The 21,348-nt window shown below is 53.5% G+C and overlaps 1 protein-coding gene across 3 annotated transcripts; it reads left to right on the forward strand.

Annotated features, from left to right (window-relative positions):
* Positions 1-820: 820 nt before the first annotated feature.
* LOC135304821 (ADAMTS-like protein 2) lies at positions 821-21,266 on the forward strand. Of its 3 annotated transcripts, none has more exons than XM_064427657.1 (18): positions 821-1,114; positions 7,276-7,418; positions 9,469-9,544; positions 10,065-10,167; positions 10,832-10,977; positions 11,200-11,323; positions 12,578-12,658; positions 12,960-13,135; positions 13,389-13,818; positions 14,463-14,871; positions 15,603-15,709; positions 15,892-16,021; positions 16,362-16,575; positions 17,272-17,427; positions 17,790-17,960; positions 19,608-19,784; positions 20,492-20,636; positions 20,749-21,266. In XM_064427657.1, exons 1-18 carry the CDS (start codon positions 1,028-1,030, stop codon positions 20,865-20,867), a joined length of 2,994 nt encoding a protein of 997 aa, XP_064283727.1. In that variant the 5' UTR covers positions 821-1,027; the 3' UTR covers positions 20,868-21,266. The 3 variants fall into 3 exon arrangements, with proteins under 3 accessions (XP_064283727.1, XP_064283729.1, XP_064283728.1); XM_064427659.1 differs by having other exon boundaries at positions 20,752-21,266; XM_064427658.1 differs by having other exon boundaries at positions 15,895-16,021.
* Positions 21,267-21,348: the final 82 nt, after the last annotated feature.

Here is a 21,348-nt window from a genome sequence, read left to right on the forward strand (position 1 = left end):
AGGGAGCGCTCCCCGCACTAATTCCAGCACATCTGGCAGGCAGCACCGGGCACACCTGATGCCATTTCTGCCCAGCCTGTGGCCACGGACCGCAGCGGGCAGCTCCCGGAGGTGTGCCAGCACGGGCACGGGCACCATCCTGCCAAAAGCTGCCTTCTGGCCACAGCAACCCCGAAAGGAGAGAGCAAGGGATCGGAGAGCCTCTTCCAGTGCCTAAAGGGGCTCCAAGAGAGCTGGAGAGGGAGGCTTTGTTAAGGGCATGGAGTGACAGGACAAGGGAGAATGTCAGAGGGTTAGATGGGATATTTGGAAAAAATTCTTTCCCCTGGCAGGGGGGTGCCCAGGGAAGCTGTGGCTGCCCCATCCCTGGAAGTGCCAAGGCCAGGTTGGGCAGGGCTTGGAGCAGCCTGGGATATTGGAAAGTGTCCCTGCCCCGTGGCAGGGAGTGTAACAAGGCAGTCCCTAAGGTCCCTTCCAACCCAAACCATCCTAGGATTTTGTGAATCAACCACCACCCCAGCAAGAGCAGCTCCCGGTGTCCCGGGGATGCTGTGTTGTGTCCCGGGGATGCTGTGCTCTGTCCCAGCACGGACAGAGGGATGCCCTGGCAAGCAGAGCTTGCCTACAGAGGGCAGGAAGGAGGAATCGGGCGGCAAAACACGGGAGGAAAGGATCGGAGCGCTCCGCTCGAGGGCGAGGGGCAGCGCGGGGGCTCGGGAAGAACCGCACGGAGCGCCGAGAGAGCCCCGGGAGCGGCGGCGGCAGGGCGGTGCGAGGGGCAGGGGGGCGCGGCGGGGCCCGAGGAGCGCCCGGCCCCCATCCCATCCCTGCCCCATCCTATCCCTCCATCCCTCCCCCGCCGAGCGGCCGCGCCGCGGGTCGCCGCCCGCCGCCCGGCAGGTTGTAAAGTCATTAACTCCCCCAGCCATGCCGGGCCGAGCTCCGCGGGCCCCGCCGCGCCCGCAGCCGCCGCTGGTGGGCCGCCGAGCCGCCTCCTCCTCCGCGGCAGCGGCAGCAGCAGCGCGGCATGGCCGCCGCTCCCCGCCGCCTCCTCCTCCTCCTCCTCCTCCTCCTCCTCCTCCTCCTCCGCGCCGCCGCCCCCCTCGGCGATAAGGTAAGCGGCGGCCGCCGAGCCGCCCCCGCGCCCTCCCTCCCTCTCTCCCGCCTGCCTTCCTTCCCTCCCGTCCTCCCTCCCCTCGGGGAGCCGCGGCGGGGCAGGGACCGAGGGGGGTCCGACCCGCGGCCCCTCGCCCTTCCCCGCAGGTTTCGGGTTCCCGTGCTCGGGGTCCCCGCGCTTCCCTCCCGCGCTCCTGCGCTGCTTGGCGAGGGGCTTTCGTCGCCTGTCCCCCCCAGGCTGAGCCCAGGAGCAGGCTTTGCCCGCTCGCCGCGCCTGGCGCTCACAAAAGGCTGTCGGGGGTGTGAGGATGCACCAAGAGGGTCCCAGCATCACCCGAGGGACCGCGGGGGCGCGGCGCCTTTCCCTGGCTGGGGTTGTGCCCGAAGCTGCCCACCACCTTCATCCCTCCACGTTCGTCCCTAGCAGAAGGTTGGCTCAAGTTTAGGGCTGGAAACAAACAGATTTCCCCCTTTCCTGTCCACCCCGAGCTTGGCTTTAGGCAGCTGCTTTCCCACTAACCATGGGGTGCCTGCCCAGGCACCGGAGCCCCGCGCTGCCCTCATCCCTTCTCCCCTCCACAAAGCTCCCCTCAGCCTGGCCCTCCTCCCGTGGCACTTGTTCCACGGCAGCACCGAGACCCCTGTGCCCGTCCCGTCTCCTTCCCGGGGTGAATCGCCCCCGTTCCCGTGGCAGGGCCGGCAGAATTCCGTGTTCCCGGCAGAAATCCCGGCTTCGCGGGGTGCCGGCGGTGCCCCTGCCGCCACGGGTCACTGCCTGCTTTGTGCCTCGGCGCTCCCGTTTGCTCCAGGGGAACCCAGCCGGATTTCTTTGCTGCCTAAGGAATTCTGCTCTGCTAAAGGAAGAGGGTTTTGGGTTGTGTTTCCCACCCCCAGACTCATGGCTGGGATAAAGCAATCCCACGTGAGCCATTTTAGACACAGAGAAGACCAGGCACTGCAGATTTACTGGGGATAACTCGGGTTTGAGGAGCAGCAGTGTCTCCTGTTCTGGGGTTTGTCTTAATTTTGAAGCTCAAGCGTCTCATTCCCACTTTGTTTTTACCTCCCTGCACATCTGCTGCCTGTTCTGTTTACCCCTGAGCTGCAGGGCTAAGTCAGAAGCTCCAGGCAGAGCAAGCCAGGTCAAGCTAAACAGATGTGAAGTCCTTAATTTGGGACCGATCTGGATGGACTCCTCCATCACCACGTGTGCACAAGCCCTGGCTGCTCCGTTCTCCCTGCCCCCAGCAGCTGTGTTTGCACAACGCCTCAGACGAGGGCATCCCCAGGTGGGAGGAGGACAGACACACACCAGCTCTGTCCTGAACATTCCCCTGCTCCCCATTCCACATGATTGTGAATTGTCCCGGCTGCTGGTACTGATCCTTGTCGATCTCTGGTGCAAGGCACAAAATGCTCATTGGGGAATTCCCCCTGCCCTCCCGTTATCCATATAAAACATTTAACAAAGAGCATCAGAAAACCTCAATCCAGACTTTGGGCAAGCAACTTCCAAACTAACTTCCTTCCTAGCTGCATTCAATGCCTCTGCAAAACCTGGTGATAGACGTGTCTCACCTTCTCTCCCTTCTCCCCCTTCACAGTTTTCCATCCTTTCCAGCAGCTTGCCCCGAGATAACAGTGTTGTCCTGCTTGCACTGACTCGGACCCAGTATTTTGGGATGACGTGCAGCACTTGCCTGTGAACTTTCTGTCGTGTCAGGATTATGAACAGAACTTGGTAGTTTCCCCACTGACTTATGTTCACTGCTTTTCTAATTTGGTTTTCATCTGTGCCTCGTTATATGTCCAGATTTTTGTTACTTATCTGCTGCAATTCCACATCCTTAACAAGCTTCCATTTCCCCACAGATTACTGTTTTTCCTGATCCCTTAAAAATTATTCTGCATTGCTTGTTTTACCTCAGGATACCTGCCCCTATGAGAAACTCCTCAGATACCTTGTTTCAGCTTTTCTAGGGAAAATTTGGGTTTGCGTATGCTTCCAGTATTGAATCTCTCACACAGACTATTTAGTCTACACAAATAGTGTAAAACAATGACAGGATGAGAAATAGCTTTATACAAACCCCACTTCTTTTGTGAAACATCGGGGCATAATTGCAACTGCTATTGTTTTTTCTCAGGGCTCTGGTAGAGTGTATCACCACAGTTTTAGTCACAGAATGAGAAGAGGAATCCAAACCAGGGGCGTTGAACACGGTCATTCATTCCCAGATAATAATCTGCCATTCATTCCAGGCATTCAGACATCTGAAGCTGCTTAGTATTTCAGTAAGTGGCGTGGTTTGCTGTAGAGAGAAACCCTTCAGTAAAGGGATTGTGGAATTTTTTTGGTAGAGGACATACAGTTAACAGCCTCAGAAAAGGTCTGGGAAGAATTTATTTCATTTTCAGCTGCTGTTTCGAGTTGTCCTACACGCTCAGACAGGGCTGAGTTTTACAACAGCTACTGTGCCCTTCAGTGGTGGGCCAGCCCTCAAGGCTGCAGGGAGAGCCTTTCCCCCAGCTCCTCTATTAAGGAGGCATGTTTGTGGTCTCTCTTCCCAGACAGCTTTTTTTTCCAGGAGCCAGGCTCTAATGAATCTCAAGATTAGGCACAACAATGAGCAACACGGGGGACTGGGCCACCGACACGGTGATTGCAGCAGCCCCCAGGTCTCTGGGAAAGCCAGAGTAGCTCTGAGCTGATCCAGGGCATGACAGACAGGCAGTGGAGAATTTATTTTATCCCTTTAAACTTCAGAAAGGCCGCCTGGAAATCCGATAGGATGTCAGGCCAGGCCCACCCTTCTGTGCAGGGCTGAAGCATTTTTTGCTTGTGGCAGCCTTTGTTTGGCAGGGGGGAGAGGGGAAGCAGCTGCTGGGCCTTGGCTTGGGCAGAAAGGGCTTTCAGTAGCACTGGCTTGGACAGGGATGTTCCTTTGACACTTTGGCAAGTCTGGAGACACGAATTTTATCCTGGAAAAGCTCCCTGCAGGTTGGGGTTCCCAGCTGTGCTCCCCCGTGAGGGGATGGGAGGGCAGCCCTGCCATGGCCCCCAGCACAGGTGTGGAGGCACAGGAATTCCTTGGTTGGCCTCAGAGAGGAAAAGCTGCAGCTCTGTAACCACCAGGTACCAAACCACAGGCACCTCGGGGGAAATTCTTGTGGGGAGCACCTGGCTGAGCTGGAATATGGTCTGTCTTTTCTAGGGATGGAAATTCTCATCACCTAAGGAATCATAACTCCTTTAGGCAGAACCCATGGCCAGACACAGGCAGATCCAGCTTTATAAAGGCTGGATCCACGTGCATCTCCTGTGCTCTGGTGTTTCTAGCCTGCTCCTTTTCCATGATTCTGTAGCAGAGTGCAAATTAGAGCAGCTCCAGCATGCCCCATAACCAGGACAGTGCAAAAGAGCTCAAAACTCAGCCCCTTTTATTTCTCCCTCTGTGAGGAGTAGGTGGGTAGGGGAATTAATTTGTCCAGAATTCACTCTTAGGATTTGTGGAGAGGCTTGGGAAACTGAAGGTAGGAGTTAATCTAATCTGGACTCTGTCCCACAGTCCTTAATTTATTATCTAGACTTTTGGAAAATGCATATATCTTCAATTAAAAACAAGAACCATTTGTGTGTCATGGTTGACATAGACTTATTTCTGACAATACAATAAATTCAGCAGAGATTGGAACCAGCTGCCCCAGCTCTAAGTACCTGAAGTTCCCACTCCTAGTCCAGGCCTAGGACTCAGATGCAGTCTGCCATAAGGGACATGGCCAAGGGGACAGCTCAGCATTGTCCTTGCTTACACAAGGAAAGAAATGCTCCTGGGGAAGGTCTGGCAAGGCAGCTTGCTCATGGAAAACCTGAGAGCCAAATCAATCTACTTAAAAAGTGATTGATTCCTCCAGCACAGGGAGGAAGCAGGAGCAGGGATTATGGATATGGGGAACACATTCTATTAAAAGAACAAATCTCCCTGACCAGCATCTTTCAATAAATCCTCCTCCTGTCAGAGAGGTGCAGTGCAGAGATGTGTCCTATCAAATTTCTCACAGAAAGAAGCTCACAAAGGCAGGGATGCTGATCTTCCCCAAACCTCAGCTGTGCCCCCACATCCCTGATCTCCTTGCACCCAGGCAAAGCACCCCAAGAGCAGAAACCCTGAAAGGAGCCTGCGGCTTCTCACCATTCCAAATACACAAACCCTGCTTTGCACCTGGGCTAGACAACAGAGCAGAGTATTCCACTTCACCTGCTCTCCTCCTGCCCCTTCTCACAAGATCCTCAGGGCAGGACTGCCTTGTAGGTTACAGCTACTCATGTTTTTATCTTCTGTCCAGGCAGTCCATGTGCCTCATGGAAGGGGTAAGACACCAGCTTTGTTTTTTTCTTCAGCTATGGGAGAAGAAATTTTGTGCTGAGCTCTCCACTCAGACACCAGATAAATCACTGGAATTCTCCTTCCTGACAGCTGTGAAGAGCTCTTCCACCCCAGCCTTGAAATATGTGTCACAAAGAAGCATAGGAGTGGTCAGGGAAAGATTTTAGCTGAAACTCCCTTACAATGAGAGACTTTTGGTTTATTTCCTTTGTAAATGTGGAAGCTGCACAGTCAGAATTTCCATTTACAGTCTGATAATATACAATGAGACAAAAATTCTCATAGGAAATTGGTTAAGATGATAGCTTGGAAGAACAGAAAAAGGTATTTTTGTAAACATGTCTGTATGTTTTAATTTCGTTTTCCTAATGAGCAGCTCAGCTGCTGCCCACAGCATTTGGTCCCTGTCAGCTCCAGCCAGAACACTGAAGTACAACAAAGAGTTTTGTTGTCTTGTTTTTGAAATCAGCTATTGCAATCACTGCAAAGCAAGGCATCAGGTACCAGGGTGCTTTTTTTGCAGCAGAGTTTGCCATCAGAAAGAGGCACTATGCACATTTCAGCCATTTAACTTACAACTTCAAACCATTTGCATAAAGCAGCTGCATCTCCTCTGCCCAGAGGCTGCTCTGTTGGCAGGCACTGAGGAAACACAAGTTCTCAGGCAGGAATTACATGACAAAAAGAAGAGCACTTTGGCTTTATTACACCGTGAAAGAGCATTAAAGCCAAGAGACAGCCCAAGCAGTGAGCAGAGCACATTTAGAGATGAGCAAACCCTGCAGAGTTTTCTCTCCCATCCATCAGTTCTGCTTTGCAGAGGGTTGTTTACAACAGGACCAACTAAACCCGGTGTGTTTTACTAACAGTAGCACTGATACAACTTCCCTGAGCCCTTGCTTTAAGAAAGCACACTTCACACACACACAGAGTATTAATTTTTGCCCATTAATATTTAAACACTTGGCATCTTAGCTGGATAAATCCCTTCCAGTCACTGTCCTGTGTTAAACTCAGGGCTGCATTCAACACTATTCACAGCTGTGTTTCACTAAACAGGAGATTAGTTCTTGCACAGGCAAGTTTGCCAAAGTCCCTGGGAGCTTTTAGACCATCAGACACTAAACAGGAAAATACTGCCAGGAAAAAAAAAAAACAACTAAACCACGGAATTGCTTACCTGCTGGGAATTGTGGAGGCACAGCCAACAGCAGCCTGAACCCTGCTGGGGCCAGAGGAGCTCAGGTTTGCCAAATTTAAAGGCTGAGACCCAGCAAGGTGTGCTGGGAGAGGGAGCATTCCTCCTCTGAACGTAGTGGGGTTCGTGGGGATGAGGCTCTTGTTCTGAAGCTCTCTTGAAAATTATTGGGGGATGAGGAGCCTGGATCTGAGCTGCTTTAGTCACAAAGGGAAGGTTATTCATGAAATACAGCTCTGAGGATTGACACCTGTGTATTCCCAGCTTCCCTGCACAGCCAAGAACTGCAGCTCTCCTCTCCTGAGGCAGGTGTGAGCTGTGCTGGGAGTGATGCTGTGGCCAGGCTGCTCTTTCTGCCACCCACGTCCAGCCCTACAGCCCTTCTCCATCCCATGAGATCCCAAGGCATCCTGCTTCCCAAGCAGAGCTCAGTCTTTTAATTTTGAGATCCTGCTGTGTCCTTGGCACATTTGTCCCACTGCTGGGTGTTCAGGAGGCATCCAGGTGACAGGACAGCTGCCCTTGGTGCTGAGGAGCCAGGTCCTCCAGCTAACAATGCTCTGTTTCTGTCAGGACAGTAGTGAGGCAGCAGATGGAGCTGGCTCCTGGGATGAAGAAGTCACCAAGTGGTGGGGAGAGTGGAGCTCCTGGTCCACCTGCTCCCGGTCCTGCGGAGGGGGAGTCACGTCCCGGGAGAGGCACTGCTTGAGACAGAGGTGAGCTGTGGCCTGAGCCCTGCCAGGGCAGTGGGGTGCCCCAGAGCTGTTTTGGGGCTGAGCCTCCTGGGTTTGCAGGGCCAGCTGTCCCCTCAGCTGTGGCCTCTGGGAAAGGAAGGCAGCTGTTGTGTGTGGGCAGTGGTGGCAGGTTCCCTGATGTCACCCACTCAGATTGACTTATCTGACAGGGAGCAAGGGGTTGGTCCTCTCTTGGAGTCCTGAAGATGACAGAGTTATGGGCTGGCTCTGTTCCTCTTCTTTCCCTCACAAACCTTTATTGCCATGGCTGCTCTGAGCAGCCCAGCCCTGATTTGTGGCCAGTTCCTGTGCTCAGGATGTGGGCACATGCTGCCAGACACCTTATGGGGACTTGATTTACTCCTGGCAGCAGCCAGCTCAGCCACATCTCAGCAATTTCCCCTCTTTATTCCCTGCAGAGCTGGCAAGTTTTTTCCCCTCTGTCATTTATCTGGCTCTCACAGCATCTGCATTTGTCCCCTACAGCTGTTCCAGTCCTGGGACCGGTGGGATTGGGTTTGTGGGAGTGGGGAGAGCAGGGGAACTGCAGCTGCCTGAACTTCTGCTGTCCTCTCTGAGCTACCTTGCCACCAATTCCCCTCCTCCTCCTCCTCCTCTCCTCGTCCTCCAGCAGCTCTGAGCTGCTGCTCGGGGCTGGAGGGATGTTAATGAGAGCAGGCATCCTGCAGCACAGCCAGCTTTCCCTTCTGCGTGACTGCACTCCTGAGCACAGCAAGCTCAGAGCAGGGCCCCCGCCTGCCCTCCTTCCTGCAGCACAAAACTTCTTTTTGGTGGGCTGGGTGACAGCGTGGTGAAGGTCCAGATGTGCTGCAGGACCTTCCCTCAGGCTGTGGCCTCCCTGGATGTCTCTGCTGCTGCTCCTCCTCTCCAGCATCCTGTGAAATCAGTGGGGAACAGCATGGGGAGGGAGCCTGGGGCTGTCCTGCACCCCTACAGCCAGAGCAGCCCTTCTGCCCTTTGCCTGCTTCCAGAAGAGAGATTTTTCTCTCCATTTGATGCCAGCTCTATCCTTGACTCCCCAGCTGGGCAGGGAAGGGTTTTGCTGTGGTGTTTTAGTCCAGGGATCAAATTTGAATTTAAAAAAAAAAAGAGCTTTTGCAGCTTTTGCAGCTTTAAGGTGAATGGCTTAAGCGTGAACCAGGTATGGCCACAAAGCAAAATCTGCCTGAGTCTGTAGGTAGCCTCTGCTTCTGAAAGGCATGAGACTTTTGAAGTCTTACTGCAAATTTAGGCTGTGCCTGTGTCATGTAAAGCATTGCTCTGGAGGGACAGCTGCAGTACCTCCAGCCAGGCCAGCCTGAATATGCTTATGGTGTTCTTGTATTCTCAGTTCCCAGTGCTGTTAACACACTGTCTGCTGCAGATCTTTACACATTGCCTAAATTATTTTGCAGATCATTACTGCATTGCCTTAACCTGTGGTCTCAGCCACTCTCCATATATCTGCACAGCTTTCAAGAATTTTTTGTCTTTGCATCAGCCCAGTATCTCCTGGATAGCTCACACTGGCCAGAGTGAAAGATTCAAGTGCTGAGAAACTCCTGTGGTTTTGGCTCATCACCTGTACCTGTGATAATCTCTGGGGTGGCCAGTCCCCCTGACAGGCTCCATCTCTCTGCCTATTGCACAGGGGATTCTGAAATCACCTCCCCCAGTCACTGCAAGCCCTGGGCACGTCCATAGGAGTGATGGACCATCAGGTTCTGTTGTCTTTTTGTCACATCAGCCCTTCTGGAGCTCAGAGGTGAAGGGACACAGGGGTGCCAATACTGCAGTTGCTCCCTGTCTGCTCAACCCAAAACAAGACCAGCCTAAAATCACAGCCCACCTAAAAGCACTGAAGATGTATTTCATATTTCAGAGGAGATGTTGGCCAGTCTAGATCCAGAAAGCTCTGCTCTGATGACACACTTGCCTTGTTCCTCCCACTTAAGTCTGACTCCTGTATCATCCTCAGTACCTGGGCACTTCACAGACCTCCAGATTATATCTGGAAACTTCTGCTTTTCAGGCTCCAGATGCCTCAGGGAACAAATAGCACCATGTGTGTTGGTCAAGCCAAGCACTACCAACTGTGCCAGCAGCAGGTGAGAACCACTCCCAGTTCTGCCTGGTCCTTACTGGGGAGTGTGGGACTCAGGGGGGTCCTACCTGGAGCTGCAAAATCACCAGCACTGGGGGTGGGGTTGGTCCCTCAGAGGATGGAGACAAGGATATGATCCTCTGGTGGTGGATGGTGTGCCTTTGAGGATGCGGCAGATGGGCTCTATTCTTTGGGACTGGGAGACAGGACAAAAGGATGTAAAAGCATATTTGTTGTGGGGTGAGGGGAGGGATGAAGCTTTCCCAGCATGCTTTTCTTGTTGCTGCTTTTCCCATTGCTGGAAGGAATTTTTGCAGGGCTGTTAAATGCAGCTGTTTTGAGAGGCCCTTGGCAATGAAGGCCTGGCCTTTCTGCCTCTCTTAGGGAACCTCCAAGCCCATCACCAATTCCTTCCTGGGTGGACAGGGCATTTTCATCCTGCAAGGATGGAGCAGGGACAAGCAGCTGTCACAAGAATGGCTGTGAGATAGGGAGCTTCATGATTGCATTTATTCCCTCCATAGCCCTGCCCAGCCAACACAGCAAGCTTCAAACAGCAGCAGTGCTCCAGCTTCAATGCCAAAGCCTTTGGGAAGCACTATTACCACTGGATGCCCCTCTATCCAGGTGGGTTTTCACAACTTCACACAGGGGGTGAGGGTCAGAAAACACCCACAGGATCTTCTTGGGCACAGAAAAGTAAAGTCCTAGGGGACAAGGGACGGATGCTCCTGGCTGCTCTGGGTTGCTCTGAACAGGATGCTCATCCATTTCCTACACAGTGACTTCACATGGGTGTCCAGTTGTGCCTTGAGGCTCAGACTGAGCTCACCTAAGATATTACCCTGTTTCTGGACTCACCTGTTTTTCCATGAGCTGCCAAGAGGACATGGAACACCTGCACCTGCTCAGGTGAACGGGGCAGAGCTGGCCACCAGCCCACACAGTCAGTGTCCCTCTTACAGCCCTTTTTTTACTCTTGTGCATTTATGTGTGGCCTGGGATCTGCTGATGCACATTCCCGTGTTGGGCACAGTGATGGCACTACAAGGACATGGCAATGAAGAGGGTTTGCCAGCAGGAAGTATTTCTGCTTGGCATGGTCCCCAGTACAACCTCACACCATGACCCCTTCATGTAAAATCCATGGCCTTGGGGTGTTATCATGAGCAGCAGGAACATCCAAGGTGACATCAAACCATCAGCAGGGACAAGGGGAAGGTCCCCTTCCTCGCTGCCCATCTCTGGGCACCTTGAGCTGCCTGGTGACCCTGTGCCTCTGTCCCTGCAGATGACTACACCAGTATCTCCAACAAGCCGTGTGACCTGCAGTGCACCACCCGGAGTGGAGAGAGGCAGCTGATGGCCCGAGCACAGGATGGTACCTCCTGCAAGGACAGGACCTATCAAGGGGTCTGCATCAATGGGAAGTGTGAGGTGAGGCCCTGGGAGGAAGCAGTAGAGAAGCTGGGATTTGACTTGCATGGCTGGTCCTCCGCAAAGCCAAGAGGTCCCAGCAGGGAATTGAAACAGAGGCCTCTCACTGGATTCATTCATTTCTACCCCCCAGAACCCCCTAAAAGAGCACACAGGGAAAGACCCTGCCCCTGTGGAGGTGAGCTGGCCCCAGGAAACCCTGTCTTGTTTTGTCCTTTGCAGCCAGTGGGGTGCGATGGGAGCCTGTACTCGCCCCGGACCATGGACAGATGCAGGGTGTGTGGAGGGGACGGCAGCACTTGCCTCCGTGTCTCGGGCACCTTCCGAAGGGCAATCTCACAGATAGGTACTCCCTGCTACCAGTCTGGAGACTTCACCTGCTGCTTCTTACCACCAGCTGGCACGGAGGGGGACTGGATTGAATGGGGGTAGGAGCTTTCCCAGCTGCTTGGTGGAAAGAGTTGAGGAGTGCCACCGCCCCTGCTTAAATGCCTGTGTTTTGTCCTTCTCACTTAATCATCAGAGGAGATTGGGTTGATGTGCTCTGTATTAGGCTGGTAAGGTTTCCCTTCACCTGTTTAGAATAGGAAGCAGCTGGGGATCTTTTTGTTCCTATTGATTTTGGCATCTCGCCCACCTCAGATAATGTGAAGAGATCAATGAATCTTCTTTTATTTGTGCTACGTGTTCATTTGAAACTTAAGCTATGATGAGGGTCACAGCATTTTTTCAACCTGCATTTAATCTCCTGCTTTCCCCAGTCCTGCAGCTGGCACAGCTGAGGGACAGTCCCCTCTGAAATAGGGCTGATGTTCCCTACAGCCTGATGGCCCTGTCCTCCAGCCACAGGAGGAATGCACCGTGGTATGCTCATTAGTAATTAACAAGCTGTGGTTTGAGGATGTTTTGGAACACATTTCACACTGATGTTGTTTCACTGGTTTGCCTCACTCCCTACAAACAGCAGCCTAGAGAAGCACTCAGGCCCCTTTCCAGGGCAGGGATAATGGTCTTACCCCCTGTAGCAGTGTGGGTACAGTTTTGGGCTCCCATTCCAGCCCTCATAATATCTTACAGAACAGACAGGACCTGCGTTTCCAGCGGGAAAGACAAACTGCCAAACCATGCAACTTTAAAAGCCTCTTATTTCCTCTCCCTTTAAAGGTCAATTTTTATGTTACTCCTGAGACAAATCCCATGGAGTCAGGAGCTGAAGGGACCTATGCTCTTTTTCCACCCTCTGTTCAGCATCAGCCCTGATCACTACTAAGCTTTTTTTCTGTGCTCTTGCCAGAAGGAGTGTGAAAGCACATTCATCCACACCCCCAAAGCCAGACTGTTTCATTGTGCAGTTCCTTCCCGACTCCAAACCCAGCAGTGCTCAGACTGACATCCGTAGTGGTGATCTGTTAATGGGATTTCAGAGGAGATCTGGGATGAGAGCTCACAGACTGGCGCAACATGCACTTAGGTCCTTGGCACCCTGCTCCTGAAGGGCAGTGCTGCCTCCCTACAAACACACTTGTCCCATGAGCTGCTTTTCCCACTCAGACCTTTTTATTCTGCCCTGGGGGTCTCCTCACACTGTTCTGTTCCTCAGGTTACGTGTTCATCACCAACATCCCTGCTGGTGCCACAGACATCCTCATCATTGAGCGCAGGAAAACAGAAAACATCCTGGGTGAGCAGAGGAGCTGGAGGGTGTGGAGACCCCAGTTCAGCTGCCTGGGAGTGGGAGGAGGCTCTGTGAGAGAGCTACTGAGAGCATTTCCTCCAGGGTAGCTACTTGGGTGCTTCATCTCTCCAAAAACCAGGGCTACCACATCTCCAGTGCCAGGAGAGACATTTGGAGCCCAAGTTTGGTATGGGCAGGGCCTGGGGTTCTATTTCTGCTGGGCTTTCCTCGTTTGTGGGCTCTTTGCTCTCCTCAGTGCCAGAGCTCTGCAGAATGTCCCATTTGTTTGTTTTCTCTCTCTTTGAAGCACTTGCTGATGAATCTGGGCATTTCTTCTTCAATGGCAACTCTGCCATTGACAACCCCCAGAACTTCAGAGTGGCTGGCACCGTCTTCAAGTACCGGCGGCCCTCGAGCCTGAACTCGGATGGGCTGGAGTACATCATAGCTCATGGGCCCACGAACCAGTCCCTGAATGCCATGGTATGTGAGGAACCAGCTTCAGGCTTTCCTGCCTCCCTCAGATAATGGGAACATAACCTGGTTCCCAAGCCAAACCTGGGGGTACGTGGGTTGAGGAAGCCAGGCAGGTGGGTGGGGGCTTTCCTTTTGCATTTATGGGATTGCTGTCTTCTCTTAACAACCATCACCAAACACATGTGGCTAGAAAAGGCTTTTGGAAAATTCATACCCTTAAAATAAAAGCAGTTTTGTTTTCTTTCCCCGTTTTCTCCAGTACTATAACTTTAATGGGAAAATGCCTCACATAACTTATGACTACACTGTGCCCCGGACACCGCCCCTCCGAACTGCAGCCCCTGCTCTTGCCAGGCCTCTCTATCACCACCTACCAGTGACCAGCCAGAGCCATCCCGTTCCAGCCAGCTCCAGAGCTGCCCAGACAGACTTCAATGCCACGTGGCTCTCCCTGTCACCAGATGACACCAGTGAACAGCTTCCTCTAAGGGAAGGGCAAGAAGATTTAGACTTTGGTCCCCCGCACTTCTTCCAGACCAACTCTAGCAGCCAGACCCGGGACTGGGGCTGGGAACAAAGTGAAGAGAAGGAGAAGTACGACTTTCAGATCAGACAGGTCTACCATGCAAACACAGCAGGAGAGGAAGAGGAGGAGGAAGCAGCAGCAGTTGGTGGAGAAACAGAGTTGGGTTGGTTGCTTTGTTCTTCCTTCCCCCATTTTATTGACTGGAGGCAGACATTGTGCAGTGGTCTTCTTGAAATCTGAGGTGGCTTTCACATCAGGTGAACAGGAGAGAAGGATGGTAAATAGTGGGTCAGGGAGCAGCAAGGGCCAGTATCTCTGTGAGGGAAGGGAGCCTGTGAGAGGATGGCCACAGTGAGGAGGTGTTAGGTCATAGGTTGGACTTGATGATCTCGAAGGTCTTTCCCAGTCTGGTTCATTCTGTGGTTCTGTGATCCTGTAATATGGGTTAGGCAGGGCACTCACACGGGGCCTGAGCTTTTCAGGCAGGGCAGTGACCATCAGGGGACAGCAAGGGGACAAGTCAAATCTGAGGTCGATCTGGGAGAGCCATACAACAATTCAGGAACAAAGAACATGTGCAACATTGTGCAACCCAAGACTGAATGCCCAGACTGGAGCTTAAATGGGGCTCCAGAGTAGTGGGCAGACAGAGTGAGGGCTTGGCCAGGGTAATTAAAGCCTGCTGATGCTCCCTGGTAGAAATGTTTGACTTTTAGGCTGAACGCTGAATGTTTTTTTGCCTTGTTAAATGCCACACACGGAAGTACAAGCCATCCCATATAGTTAAAGCATGTGTTTTAATTCCAGCTCTCAGGTTCAACCAAATCTCCATCAGCACAGCTGTGCCCTACAGCATGAGGAGACCCGAGCTGTCAGAGAACAGCCATGGGACATCCTCCAGGCTCCGTCTCTTCAAGCACCTCTGTCACCGAGAGCCTCACAACGCTGCCTTCTGCAGGGAGCTGCAGCCCCTGGCAGCCAGGCCAGCCCCCAGGAACTCCACGGCCAGGCTCTGGCCCCGCTGGCCACAGGGCCTCCACAGAGCCCTGGCTCGCAAGAACTCGCTGGAGGACCTGAAGGTGGAGGTGTTTGCTGGGAGCCAGGGGGAAGCAGCCAACTACAGCATGATGGCATCTGTGCAGAGCCCTCTGCTCGGGGCCAGCCCGACCGCCAACATCAGCCAGGCAGAGCCGCTGCGAGCCCCTGGCACTGAAAGGTGGCACCTGATTTCCTGGGCAAAGCAGAGCATGGTTGGCTGGGGAGGGAGGGCCAAGCCAGTCCCCTCCTGTCCTTGATGTCCCCATTCACCAGTGTCTATCCATGGAAGCTTCCTCCAAGGACTGATTGTTACAACTGGCCTGACATGGAGCTCCTGGAACATATTTCAGGGTCCATTTAAATGGTACTGAAGGACCTGGTGTGGCTGTAAACAAGGCCAGGAAACCTTAGCATGTCACATATACACATCTACCATCACGTCATGCCCCTTCTGTCCCATTGCTCTGGGCACATAAGCTTCTGAAGCTTCTGTAAACATCTGGCAGGAGACTGAGGACCAGCTTTTAAATATTTCTGGCAAGGCACATACGAACTCTTCCTATCACATTATATGATATGAAAGGGACCTTGCCTGAGCTTCCCTTACCAACACAAATCATGCCTTGAGGCAAGGTACAAGCTGAGGCTGAGGGCAGCCCCGTGGCTAGCAAACAATGATACACACAAGACTCACTATGAATGATGCTTCCTCCTTGCTAGTTGAATTTGGGAGGTGGATCAAGGCTTTGCACTCTCTCTTCATCAGCCTTGCCCAAGGTGGGGGAAATGGAAAGCAGAAACACTGGCTTTCTTTCCATCTTCAAAGACAGCAAGGAGGAATTTCCCCATATTTCATGTTTGCAGCAATTTTTTTTCATTTTTAGCTCACACCACCTCCTTTTTCCACAGCAATGAGTTTGATGTGAGCCCCGTGGGCCATGACGACATCAGCTTGGCTGACATGTATCGGTGGAAGGTCTCAGCTTATGCCCCCTGCAGCTCCACCTGCACTTCAGGTAGGTTTGGCTTCAGGTGACTGATCACATGAGGTCCTTTTGAGCTGTTGAGGGAGAGAATCCTGGTATTTCTTTGTGTGACAGGGAGAGTTTCAGATGCAGTGAGAACTCCAGCTGTTTAGTGCTGGTGGGAGGAGGCTCTTGGCTCTGATGGAGCACAGCTGAGGGTGTTGCTGGCCCAGCAGGTATCAGCACCTCCTATGCCATGTGTGTGCGCTATGATGGAGTGGAAGTGGATGAATCCTACTGTGATGCCCTGACCCGACCAGAACCTACCCACGAATTTTGCACAGGGAGAGACTGCCAGCCTAGGTGAGTGGAAGTGACATCAGCTGTCCACAGGGAGATATCTTTCCAAGGATCATTTTCTGCTCAAGGCATACAGCCATTTTTGGGCTGAAAGGTATGCTTAAACTAAGAACTCATATCCCCTTGTAAGCAAAAAGAGGGGAAGAATTTGGGACCTGTATTGCCTGCTAAGGGCAAAGCTGGCTCAAAGTCCAGCACCACATTTACTCCGATGTGATGAGCAGAACCACAGCAGCAGCTGCTGGGTGAGGGAGCCCTGGGTGTGTAGCCCTGTGTTTCTGCCACCCCATGCCCCCAGTCCCCCTCACCTGGGTGTCCCTTTGTGCTTTCTCTGCTCGTGGAGGTGGGAGACCAGCCGGTGGAGCGAGTGCTCCCGGACCTGCGGCGAGGGCTTCCAGTACCGCACCGTGCGCTGCTGGAAGATGCTGGCACCAGGCTTCGACAGCTCCGTCTACGATGACCTCTGCGAGGCAGCGGGGCTGGCCAGGCCCATGGAGAGGAAAGCCTGCAAGAACAAGGCCTGTGGGCCTCAGTGGGAGCTCTCCGAGTGGTCTGAGGTAGGCTTTGCTCCCAGAGCTGAGCAGCCAGGGCTGGGGGGGGCCTGGAGGAAGGTGGCTGGCAGATGTTGGGTGCTGAGGAAGCCCCTGGCCAACTGCACCCTGGTTCCCCACAAGGAGTGTGGAGGAGAATCAGGTTTCAGTAATCTGCAGCTGCCCTGTTCTGGCACTGCTCAGCAGACAAAGCCCATTGCAAAACATTTTTTCTAAGGTCACTTCTAAAGCAGGACAGTGACCGAGTGAAAGCCCTGCCAGCAAGAAGCTTCCTCTTCTGGAGGGTCCAGACTGAGGGGCAATTGGGAAACAGTCCCATGGAGATACAGAAAGCTCATTGCAGTCCCTTTGACAGTGACCAAGTGAAAGCCCTGCCAGCGAGAAGCTTTCTCTTCTGGAGGGTCCAAACTGAGAGGCAATTGGGAAACAGTACCATGGAGATACAGAAAGCTCATTGCAGTCGCTTTGACTGCATGCTCTGCTTGAGCTCTGCTTGAGCTCTGCTTGTGGCAGAGCCCATTGATGTGTTGGAGCTCTAGGTCCCAAAATAAATGAGCAGCAAAGACAGAGGCAGACACCTTTTTCTGTCCCTGCTGGGGCCCTTCCCCTCTCTCCTAGAGCAGCAGGAGGAAAACAGGAGGCGGCAGAGCTGCTTCCCCTCCCTGCTCTGCGCTCGGGGCTGACGCGGTGCGGCCCTTGCAGTGCTCGGCGCGGTGCGGCTCGCCGGGGACCATGAAGCGCGAGGTGCGCTGCTCCGTGGAGGCTGCCCTGTGCGACGAGTCCCGCAGGCCCAGCAGCGAGAAGGAGTGCACGGGCCCGCCCTGCGACCGCCGCTGGACCGCCTCCGACTGGGGCCCCGTGAGTGCTGCGCCCCTTGCACCCCGCGCTGGGCCGGAGGGTGGGAGCAGCTGGCCAGATCTGCTGCAGATCTCTGTCGGCTCTCTTCTGGCAGGGCCAAGCTGCAGAAATTGAAATAACCTCAGGTTTTGCCTCTCCTTGCTGTATATTTTGGTTAACTGTCTCTAGTCAATAATCTGGGAAGCTCACGGCACCTGGAGAATGGAAGGCCCTGACTAAATGAACCTCTAAAGCCCCTTGGGATCCAGTGAACAGTCCCAGTGTCAGGGCTGGACTCTGGACTCAACTCTACTGGCACCACCAACCCTGACCTCTCCAATTCCCTGCTTTCTGATGTGTCTAAATGCCTTTTGCTCTCCAAGTGCTCAGGTTCGTGTGGCGAGGGGCGCATGAGCCGCTTCGTCGCGTGTCGCAACCTGGAGGGCAAGGTGATCTCCAGCTCGCAGTGTGACCCGGCCACCAAGCCCCTGGCTGTCCACCCGTGTGGAGACAAGAACTGCCCCGCGCACTGGGTGGAGCAGGAGTGGGAGCAGGTAAAGCCAAGCCCAGCCCTGTGGCCTCAGACCTCCTTTCCGCCCCATATCCCACAGGATGTGGTGGAGCTTGGTTCCCTTGGCAGAGCACAGTTGTACAGTGTGACCTCCAGACATGGATCTGTATCCTTGCCTTGGCTCCTTTAGAAAGAGGGAAGGAGTGGTGAATACCCCAGCTTGTCCCTGCCGTACCCCATAAAAACCCCAAAGTTTGTGGCATTTGCTGCCTTCCCAAGGAGCTCCACGGGAGGGCAGCAATATCTTGAGGAAACTGCTCTCCCACCTGGCTCCTCAGCAGAGCCGTGCTCACTCACCCCCACAGAGGACACGAGTTTCCCACCAGTAAAGAGAAAGTCTGAGCAAAACCGGCTTCATCTCTGATAAGTAACAGCTGGAGGTAATCCTGAACCACAGCCCAGATCCCTGTGCTGGAAATCACATCCAGACCATAACTGTGTACTTGCTTCAGGGATTACAGTCCAGTGAACGTGGTCCAGGTGCTCTGTTCCACCTAATACTCAGTCTCTGCACATCTTTTTACTCTCTTTCTGTTGCTCAAGGCCAAAAGACTTCAGGCTTCCCCATACATGCTGATCCAAATGCCAGAGTATCCAAAGAAACACATTGAGTCAGTTGTGAGGCTTGGGCTTTTTCTTTGAAGTCTTGAGCAAAGCAGGGATTCGTATAGCACTAAGGAAGAAGGTTTCTAGGAAATAAGGGAAGCAGCCAAGCCCTCTTCTCTCTAGTCATTTCTAAGCCTCTCTTCTCACTTTGCTCCCTTTATAGCTGCTGACTGCATTCAGCTGAGCCTTCTCCAGCACCAGGAAAAAGCACAGGCTGGTTAAACCTGGCAGTTCTGTAGCCCTGTCCTGCTCTGGCCCTCCGTGTGGGTCACACACAGTCCTGAAGTGCCATTTTCAGCTGTGACCCAGCTGTGAAATTCAGCAGAGCTCTGAAAGACCAGCTGAGCTCCCCACCTTTGCTGATGCCAGCTTCTTTACAGTGTTCTCTGATGAGCTCTGAGTTTTCAGGATGATTAAGGGTGGATGCAAGCCAGTTGTGCTGGCCCTGCTTTGGTGAAAAAGGACTCAAAGCAGTGAAATCTCAAACTGGCAACTGCCTGCATGGGCATCAGGGAGCAGATCTGGCCTCCTGCTGCTTTTCCTGGTGGTGTCCTGGGGGAGAGAGCCCTCCCAGCTCAGCCTGCATAGCTCTGGATTCAGCATTGCTTGTCTGTGCACATCACCTGCACTGCACCACTTCGGTCCCCTTGGGCCTTCAGAAAGCTTGGCAGTACTCCAAGATGTAGGTTGCTACATGGATGTGCTATGTGGATTTTCAGAGCAGAGATACACATAAAATCAGACAGAAACAGCTTTTTACAGTCCTAGCTTGGCTGCCCCAGGTGCCCTGTGGTAGCTGCACTCGAGGCCAGCCAAGGTGAACTCAGCTGAACACTAATTACCAGCATCTGTCCCTGCTCCCTGGGAAATCTGGAGACACTCCCTGCTCCTGGGAGCAGCAGGACAGCATTTCCCTCTGTTAGACTGGTGTTAGCACAGGCATTAAGCCTTCCTTCTGAGCAGAATGCCCTCTTGCCTGAAGCTGGAGCACCATTTGTCACCGGGCTGCTCTGTTCCCTCGCAGTGTGACGCCAGCTGTGGGCGAGGGGTGAAGACGCGGCTGGTGCTGTGCGTGGGCCTGGAGAACGGGCACTACAGGGAGTACCCTGAGAAACGCTGCGAGGCCTCTCCGAAGCCTGAGGAACAAGCTGTCTGCTTCAGGAGGCCGTGTTCAACGTGGTTCACCACCTCCTGGTCCCAGGTAGGGCTGGGGGTGGTGGGGAAGGGGCAGGGGAGGCCTCGTGGCTCTTGGTGGAGCAGGACCTGTGCTGAGGTTCTCTGGCAGCCTGCTCTGCCAAGGATCTGCTTAGTCTGGATGGGACCCCAAGTTCTGCTCTGCCAAGGATCTATGGATGGGACCCCAAGTTCTGCTCTTCTGCAGAACAGGCAGCAGGATAAGAGACTGGCACACACAGGCTGGAGAAAATCTTGGAGCATGGGGGTTATTGCCTCAAGAAGAGGATGCACCACACTCCAAGCATACAGGATGCACATGGCTCCTCTACTCACAGAAGTCTATGTTTTGTCTTTCCCTCTTTCCCTTGATAGTAACTGGTGAACATTTAGGGTATGGGAAGACTGGGGACCTGTGTCTGGCTTATAGCAGCCATTTTCTCCATTTTCTGTCACAGCATCAACGGTCCAAAAAAATTAGTTCTGAGCCACAACAAAGAGACAAAAACCAAACTCTCCCTTGCTCTACCCCAACCCCAACTCAGGGGTGCTTTCCTCCAGCAAAAAAAAAAGCGAGAGTAAGTTTGAGATCAGTGTGGCATTTGACCCAAACCTCCTCAAGACCAGGGATCCAAAGCAGGGATTGGGAGACTTCAGTACAGCAAAGAACTCGGGAGCTACAGAAAACCAGAAAATGCCTCTCATGCTCTCTCTGCTGTTCCTTGACCCCGACAGTGCAGCAAGACGTGCGGTGCTGGAGTGCGACTGCGGGAGGTGAAGTGCTACCAGGGGGAAGCACTGGCTCAGGGCTGTGACCCCGCTGCCAAACCAGAGGCCAGGCAGACGTGCCAGCTCCAGCCATGCCCCACGGAGGCACCAGGTACGCCTGGGAGGGCAGGGAGGTGGAGGAGCCCTTGGCTTTGCCCGTGATGTCCGTGCTGGGGAAGCACATCTCCTTTGTAACCCCTTCTGTGTGTGCTTCTGCTCCCCAGAAGATGCCTGCGAAGACAAAGCGACGGCCAACTGCGTGCTGGTGCTGAAGGTGAAGCTGTGCTCACACTGGTACTACAGGAAGGCCTGCTGCTGGTCCTGTCGCCTCAAGTCATCCTGAGTGCTGCCAGGTCCTACTTTCCTTCCAAGTTCAGGGGCAGCAGCCCCTCAAGCCAGACTTTCCACTTGAAGCCACCCCACTTGGCCTGGCTGTGGAGCTAGTCCCTGTAGAGCAGCCTGCTCAGCGAGGAAGGATTTTTATGACTTAGTCATCACTGTTCCCTCTCCACCAAGAGGGTTTTACACAAGACAAACCATCAGTGCCTAGAAAGCTACTGAGGAGTGAGTTGGGAGAGCCTGTCCCTGCTGTCACCGTCTCTGAAGGTGCCGAGGCCAGCCTGCAGCAGGGCAGGGACAGCAGCATCCCTCTGCTCTGCCCTGCAGGCTTCCTACTACAAGGGCAACTGCCAAAACACACCGAAAAAATTGTGTCACAATAAAGAGATAAACTATAAAACTATGGATTTGGAATGCATATGCCTAGGCCAGAGCCAAGGGAGGAGGAGGGGACACAAGAGGAGCAAAAGCAGGAGCAGGAAGGG

Source organism: Passer domesticus, chromosome 7 (assembly GCF_036417665.1).
Source record: "Passer domesticus isolate bPasDom1 chromosome 7, bPasDom1.hap1, whole genome shotgun sequence".
Classification (NCBI taxonomy): Eukaryota; Metazoa; Chordata; class Aves; order Passeriformes; family Passeridae; genus Passer; species Passer domesticus.

Bases quoted from the DNA above. Each gene is read 5' to 3' on its own strand.
- LOC135304821 (XM_064427657.1), top strand. From the start codon at position 1,028: ATGGCCGCCGCTCCCCGCCGCCTCCTCCTCCTCCTCCTCCTCCTCCTC. The intron at 1,115-7,275 runs GTAAGCGGCGGC...TGTTTCTGTCAG, and splicing joins CCGCCCCCCTCGGCGATAAG to GACAGTAGTGAGGCAGCAGA. The intron at 12,659-12,959 runs GTGAGCAGAGGA...CTCTCTTTGAAG, and splicing joins GAAAACAGAAAACATCCTGG to CACTTGCTGATGAATCTGGG.